This window comes from Dermacentor silvarum, chromosome 5, assembly GCF_013339745.2.
Source record: "Dermacentor silvarum isolate Dsil-2018 chromosome 5, BIME_Dsil_1.4, whole genome shotgun sequence".
NCBI lineage: Eukaryota > Metazoa > Arthropoda > Arachnida > Ixodida > Ixodidae > Dermacentor > Dermacentor silvarum.
In genome coordinates this window covers 30,973,298-30,981,435 of record NC_051158.1, presented here as the reverse complement: position 1 = coordinate 30,981,435, position 8,138 = coordinate 30,973,298, and the positions used below count along the sequence as shown (strand labels likewise).

At 49.6% G+C, this 8,138-nt stretch overlaps 1 protein-coding gene across 1 annotated transcript; it reads left to right on the top strand.

Moving 5' to 3' along the window:
- Positions 1-5,001: 5,001 nt before the first annotated feature.
- Positions 5,002-6,769, top strand: LOC119454043 (putative Dol-P-Glc:Glc(2)Man(9)GlcNAc(2)-PP-Dol alpha-1,2-glucosyltransferase). Its single transcript, XM_037716055.2, is given in 2 exon segments — positions 5,002-6,189; positions 6,191-6,769. Coding segments are annotated over 2 exon segments (1,743 nt in total). The 5' UTR covers positions 5,002-5,025.
- Positions 6,770-8,138: the final 1,369 nt, after the last annotated feature.

The window sequence follows — 8,138 nt, the reverse complement described above, 5'->3', positions numbered from 1 at the left end:
CAAGGACGCTGTGGAAAAAAAGGAGATAAAACACTGCTCCCGGTGCAGTCGGCTCGTACCCATGTTTTTCTGGCTCACATATTTTTATCTCGTTGTGCACAGTTTTCAGCGCACCAGCCTACCAACGTGCGCGATGCGAAGTAGAAGAAAATTTTTCAACGCGACCTCCAAACCTTTATCCGCGTGTTTTTGCAACGACTGCATCGGTCTTTAAAATTATATGATTCCGGTCAATGTGATAATCTTTTTCCTGACCAAGCATCATATCTGCTGCGGTGGGCATCGTATTGAGGGTTACTGTGCAAAATTTGCACAGTAACCATCAATACGATTGTACATATAACGTAAACTTTAATAATCTGCTTTTAATTAAATACTTTACGGGGCATGTCGTTAACACAGAACTACAATGTCAACCAGTACTGATAGCATAGCCTTATTCCATGAAAAACTTTGTGAATTGCGCCGGTTTCGACCAATAAGTGTTCAAAGTGACCAGCGAAATAATGCTCACTGAGGTTTCACTCAATGTTTTCGCACTGCGCGGAAGATTGGAGAACAGACATTTCTTTTTTTTTTCTTTTTTTTTTTTTTTTTTTTTTACCGGAAGAGCGATGACTTTCACGGCACGTTTGGAGCCCGTATTTCGGTCGCAGTAAATCGGTTCAGGGAATAGGAGGGAATTGCTGAAGTACGCTGAATTTCGACAATTTCGGGTAAAACAATGTTGAGACCGCAAAGGGCAATTCTGCTCGCAGTGGTTGGCGTAGGATACCCAACTTTTTCTTTCGTGCATCTAAGCCGAATGCAATGAAAGAGGCTGAATGCAGCCTCTTTCATTCAATTCGGCTTAGCAGTTGCCCGCAACTTCTTGCGCTCCAAACACGGCGCGCGAGGAAGGACAGTTCCTAGATTGACAATTATCCGTGCATTTCATTGCTGCGTTTGAGGCTGTAATATGTAAGCTGGCCGTGCGGGCAACTGCTCTCTCTATTTAAAGATGAAGCTATATACTTCTGGGCCAGCTCAGATTTTACTATTCCAATACTTGTAAAACGCAGAAACGCTTTTCCGGGACAACCACTGCGTCAATTTGAATGCAATTCGTTGCATTTGAATGTAACAGTTAAGTTCTAGGAATTCTATGCAGCACAATTTTACTTCCGGGCAAACTCAGATTTCCCCATTCAAATACGTGTAAAACGCAGATTTTTTTTTCTTTTCTGGGACAACCGCTGGGGCATCGATTTGAATGAAATGTGTTGCATTTGAAAGCAAAAGTTAAATTCTGGGAACTCTAGGCAGCACAAACTTGATTTAACACCTGGAATGTTCACAAAAATTGCCGCAAATTGGTAAGTTAGAATTGAAATGAAGTTTTATAAAGTTTCGATTGATTGATTCACTGATTGATTAATGGAAATAACAAAATGGAAGCATTTTGTTTGCAAATACATATCTCTGCACCAAGACCAAATATCGCAGTTGTCCATTGCACCTGTTAGAGCATCTCAAGCGGACAAATGTGATATAAGAATTCACAGCTTTTGGCATATTATCAAGTTGACGAGAGTTTTGCAACACTCCTACTCGTAAATGAGTGGCATACTTTGGAACGGTGTGTCGTACATCAATTTTAACATGAAAGTGTTTTACGCCGGATTTCACGACTGATTTCCGGCAACGTCTGTGACCTAATAGAGAGAGAGAGAGAGAGAAGTCATAAGGGAAAGGCAGGAAGGTTAACCAGGCTGAGCTCGGTAGCCTACCCTGCAATGGGGAAGGGGAGAAGGGATTGAAAGAGGAGAAGGAAGAGAGAAGTTCGCATCCTGCACATTTACACAGTCAAGCGTTCATCGCCGAGTTTCGTCACAGGCGGTCATACAGGCTTGTGCACTTCAAGAAACGCAGCAGCGCCTTTGTAGCCCTGCACATAGCAGACGCTCGAGGCCGCGGGCCCAAGATCTTCTCCTCCGTAAAAGGCCTGTCGTCTAAGTGCCCCAAAGCCGTCCGAAGGGCAATCATCTCATCTTCGTATCTGGGGCAGTCACATAAGAGATGTCTGGTCACATAAGAGATGCCTCAACACCACATGTGCTGCAGTTGGCATTGTCCGCCATTCCAATTAGGAATGAATAGGAGTTTGTAAAGGAAACTCCTATTCGCAGGCGGCACAGTAAGGTTTCTTCTTGTCGTTTAAAACCGGGTAAAAGTTGTAATTGCATCTGTGGGTCCATGGCATATAGGCGCCGGTTGGTAAACTCTGGCGCATTCCATTTTCTTAGAGTTATAGCATGGGCAATACTGCTGAGGTGCCGCGCTGCATGCGTTCTTGACAATGGTATTGAGATTCTTTCACATTCATCATGTGCTTCACGGGCAGCTTTGTCGGCACATTCATTGCCAGTGATGTTGCAGTGCCCAGGTAGCCACTGAAATACAACGTCGTGGCCTCTGACCACCGCTTGATGGTAGCGTAATCGTATCTCTGCTACCAATTTTGTTCATGTGGGCTGCGGCGCAGAGCTGATAAAAGTGAGCGCGGCCTCTCATTGGTCGCCTCCTCCCGCAGCACGCCTCTCCTCCTCTGCAGGTCACGTAACCTGCCCTCCCCCAGCGCGGCTCTCATCCTTTCCTGGTCACGTGACCTGCGTAACGCCGGACAGACGGCGAAGGGTCGACTAAGAACAGCCTCGCTGGTTAAAGAAGCGATTGTATCCTAATGGTTAAAGCATCGGACTGTCGTGTTAGAAAAGGAAGTTGGATCGCACCATCGGACGCTTAAATTCTTTTATTGACGAGTCCCGGAACGGCGCGAGACAAGCAACCTACCTACCAACCTTCCGCAATGTGTCTGGTACGAGACAAAAAATGCTTCGCATTAAGCATTCATTGTGCTGTTGTGTTTTGGTAGACCTTGCGCAAGTAAAACCCAATAATAATCATCATCATTATCATCGTGAGACCTTAGGTGACGCTGTCGGTTCTTAGAGAGCAGCATTAAATCATAATGTCAAAGCTCTCAGATGACACTGAGACTGGATAAGTCAAACGGATGTCGATAAGAAGTGACCGAATAATAGGCTCTCACAATGCTAACGTATTACAGGCACTCGAGTGAAGCATAAGGACCTGTAGGGAACTTCCCACACTGTGATACGGCTTGCAGCGCGTCCAGTGTGCCACGGGAATTCGCATAGGTCAGGTTCTGCTTCTTTTTCTCGCACGAAAAACAGAATAACGCCCGGAACGCAATTTCTCAGCCTTCTTTCAACCTTCATCACTAGATCAATGTGCAAGTCCGCGATAAATTCACGGGCAGCTTTCTGTTTTTCTCTTTGAACTGAATAAAGTCAGCCGACCTTTTCTTTTTTTTTTTTAATCGATCCTTAGTTTCCGTTGTTTCCTTTTAAACTCGCTTTTAGAGGGCGCCACAAGTCCACCCTGACTCTCCGTTGGCTGCCGTCATGGTAAGCAAGTTTAATTTCTGTGGCTTAATCTCAGGTGGCTCGCTGTCTGAGAAGGCATCAAAGCCCTGTCCGCGTCTTTCATTGCGTCGTAGGCGATCTACTGCGCTGTTGGTTGCTCCTAGAATGTATAACATACCAACTGTTCTTTTCTATGGCCCTATACTTTGACGCACCATACTCTTGACATTTCCCGGACAGTAACATGAAACATGGTGACGGTGCGCGCAAATGCGTTGCGCCCTGTGTCAGAGGCCAGCACTGAGGGCGACCAATGCTGCAATATCGACGGAAGTCGCCCCTCACTGAGCTTTCTTCGTCACCAAACGTGGTTGTGGTGTCCGTTTCCTTGTGGACACAGGCGCAAAGGTGAGCGTTATACCTGCGTCTCCAGCTGACCGTAAGCGCCCGAGATCATCTGAATTGCAAGAAGTCAACAATACAACGATCGCTACTTGCGGCCATCACTAGCTCTCTCTTAACCTCGACCCCCATAAAAAAAGTTGTCGCTGTTTCACCTGAAAGGCGAAGCATCAATTGCGATAGCAAATTTGTAGACAGCTATACGGACTAATGATAGTAGCTTTATCAGCTGTATAAACTTGGACATGCAGCAGCACCGGCAACACGCAGAACTGTTGTCGACGCCGTCGGCGTTTTGCCCGCGTTCGCACAAAATGCGTGCGGCGTTAGTGACTGTTGCCGGAGCCTCTGATATGAATAGGCACTTGGTGCCGCAGCTAAACGTCGCCTCCCTTCCCTCGTCCTCCCCCCTCGGCCTTTCGCGCGTTGGAAGAAGGCGCGTTTGCTCTACATATATGGTGATCGTAAAGGAGGAAAGAGACGCCTACTTCTGCAGCCCTTAAGGGAGCACGGCGCAGAACGCGCGTTTGTTCTCCGCCGTGCGTTCACTCCCCGTGAAAGCGCACGTCCCTCGCGCCCTTTCACTTGCACACACAGAGTTCGGCGGCGCGCTGCGACGATTTCATCTCCATTGACGTCATACGGAACCTCACAGCGACGGCGACGGCAATGGCGACGGCGACGCCGACGGCAGAAATCTGCTTTGGAGTGTCCATATAATTGCTATCGCAATAAAAGAAACGAAATGAAACACTACAACGCACGCATCCAGATATAGCGGCGGGCGGATGGCGTTCACACAAAGTCTCTCGTGTGGAGCGCACAGGCTGTTTTCTACATGTACGCGTGAAAGCAACATGCCCGTTATTTAACTCACCATCTCGGTCGAAAACGGTGACAAGCCTCATGGTTAAAGTAACCTGTTAAACCAAACTGTGGCACCTCTTGTTTTCTTGCTTTGCTTTTGCAGTAACTTGAAATATGGCATTCACGTGTTTCCCGAAAAAAAAAAAGAACAGTTGCATGCACCATGGATGCTTTTGTGCGTGCCGCCTCAGACGGCACACGTGTTCTCGAGGTTTGTTTTTCGGAACCACCGGCGTTGCGTTAAAACGGTGACCAACACCTTCGCCTGCGTCACCAACTACGCACCCTTGAATGCCTACTTAAACGCTCTCGGCTGAAGCGCAGTCATATGCGTATCGTTCAAGCCAGCGATTCCCGAGAGAGAGAGAGAGAGATGTACTCCACCGGGGGCCTAGTTTCCAACCTGAGGACGCGTCACGGCGCCTTCTTGGCGACTTTATCGGTCGTCGCGCTCTCGTCGGTCGCCGTGTCCCTCGTGATCTACCAAGTTGAACCGGAGCCATACATGGACGAGATCTGGCACGTCCCCATGGCGTTCAATTACTGCGCCGGAAATTACAGCCACTGGGACGAAGGAGTCACCACGCTTCCGGGAGTCTACGCTCTGTCCATGATGTTGCTTTTCGTGCTTGGCTTCTTCAGTTCAGCGAACCTCTGCACCGTTTACGCCCTCCGCTGCACCAACATGATCTTGGGGCTGGGCAACTGGGTCGCGGCGTACGCGATCGCCGCCGTGTTGGCTCGACCCGGCGACCCCATGCGTCTCAAGCCACTTCTGGTCAGCGCCGCGGTCAACTCGCTCCCCATTCTCCAGTCACTGACCCACGTTTACTACACCGACCCAGGAGGCGTGTTTTTCCTCCTGTTGATGTACCTGTCGTACCTCCACCGGAGGCACTGGCTGGCGGTGACCTTCGGAGCCGTGGCCGTATTCTTCCGGCAGTCTTCTGTGGTGTGGGTGGCCATGACGGCTGGGTTCGCGGTCCTGAACACGTTCGAGGCAAGCTTTCAGGCCTCTTACGAGAACGTGGTTCTAGAAATGCTTCCACAAGGCGACAAGAACGGCGTCCCGCGACTACACATACCGGGAAGGTGTGAGAACGGTGTCCACGAACAGTTTTCGAGAGACTGCGAGAACAGCGTCCAAGGACGATGTCCTGGTGGAGATTGCAAGAACTGTGAAGTTTGCAGGAATATATTTCAGGGAAATATTCCACGAGACTGCAGGAAAGGCCTTCATGAATGCCGAGAAGAACACTACGAGAACGGCGTTCAGGGACAGCGCCAAGGAAGCAACAAGGATGGCGTCCGCCGTACGACAGCGTCGCGCCAAGAACTGCAACCCAAGCACCGTCTCCACGTCGTCTGGACGATCGTGGTCGACGACCTGCGCGGGGCACTTATGGACTGCCTCGGCTACTGTCTCGTTGGCATCTGCTTCGCCGCATTCATCGTCTTCAACGACGGCGTCGTTGTGGGGGACCAGCGAGCATCACCGTGTCTGCTTCCACCCCCCTCAGATGGGGTACTACTTGGTCTTCACGCTTTTCCACGCAGCCCCTCACTTACTCAGACCTTCGGTCATCGCCGACTTCCGGAAGAGCCTTGCGCGAAGACCGCTCTTGTACGCGGTAATAACGCTAATCTCGGTTCTCGCCGTCCAGAACTGCACACACCTGCATCCTTACACCCTGCTGGACAACCGTCACCTGACGTTCCACGTTTGGACTCAGGTCATGGGCAGGGGCCCGCTAGTCCGCTGCTGCCTGGTGCCAGCCTACGTGTACGCAGGCTACGCCGTCCTTCGCAGGCTGGAGCACACCCAGCTGCTCTGGCGCGCGCTGTATCTCGCGTGCGTGTTCGCCGCCACCTCGTTTCACGAGATGCTCGAGTTTCGCTACTTCATCGTGCCCTACGTCTTCTTCCGTCTTCACGTGCGGGGCGAAACTTGCCGAGAGCTCTTCGCCGAGCTGGTGCTGAACAGTGTCACGTACTGCGCGATGCTGTACATGTTCCTCTCCCGCGCCGTCGTGTGGAACATTGACGGCACGGCTCAAAGTTTCTTTTGGTAGGACGTTGTTAAGACGGGGGGGGTGGGGAGCCTTAGATGGCTCATCGGTCGAAAAAAGCTGATGTCGTGCGTTATGGCCCTTAATTCATGGTCCCACCATGCCACTTGGTGTCACCATCTGTTGGTACAAGATCGTGGGTTCTAGTGCCTTAATTAACTCTACCTTAATTAAGATAGAGCTAATCACTAGAAACCATGACATTTAGTGGAAGTAGAACCCACGACCTTTGGTGTTACTTAAGGCAGTGTTAATTAAGACAGAGTTAATTAGGATACAGTTAATTAAGACACTCAAATTCACGGCCTTTGGTGGGATTCGAACCACCTTTGCTGGGAGAAAAGTAATAGGAAGTAACAACGCATTTGAATGAGAATGTCAAGTAATCTAATGAATGTCTCGTGAGTGCGCAGGCTTTCGCCTTCATCCTCTTTAGCGCATGCTAAAGCGACAGTCAACTTCTTCACGTTAGGCGAGCACTCCGTTGCAGTTTATGGTCACTATTGTCGTTTGTTGGCCTTCAGAAATGGTGCCAACGACATCTAGTCACAAAAACAAGAAGCCAAGGAAACGCTTAGCGAAAACTAGCCGCTAGGTGTGTTTTCTTAATTGAAATGTACAAATTAAAGGACAGGTATATTCGTGAAATCGCGCTAGACCATCGCAGGGACCATGTGGTGGTTTATAGGACGGACACCCACGACGGCAAGTTGTCGTTTTAAAGCGATACTTTTAAGGGCCCCGTGGCGCAGAAAATCCGGTGTCGTCAGTTTTGTTCGTGAGTTGACCGGGAGCTGACCGTAAGCGAAAGTTTTTTACCAACCATAGCGCGGCGCGGTGCGTTTCTACCAATCGCAGAGCGGTGCTGGGTTCCTTGCAGCGCCGCGAGGTGACGCTCGTCTCCGCGCATCCGCGGAGGCTGCAGCTGCCAGGAAGCGTTGTACTCTTACATGCTACGTGGTGTACTCTTAAAGGCGAACCTTAAGCGTCTCCCAAGTTTCTTTCTTCCATTTTCATTTACCTTTATCGTATTGCGATTAAGGAATGCCAGGTATTTACCGTATGCTTTCTTTGGCAGCATTGTTTGTCGGTTTCCTTATGTCTGTTGCGAATAAATAAAAAAAGAGAGACAGCCCCAAGTTCGCTCTTCTGATCCTTCTCGCCGATGGCATTTATGTCCTGATTTGTATTCGAGCTTCTTACACCGGTGTCGTACGGGCACTCTGAATGGTCATCGAACCTCTTCGCCGTTTAATGTGTCAGGGTTGGTTCGTGCCCTATGTAAACGTCGCCACCAGCGCACAAAATCATTACGTTGCCCACGGTATACAAAACACTTTGACGGCGTACTCGCGCATCAAAGCATTTTCGG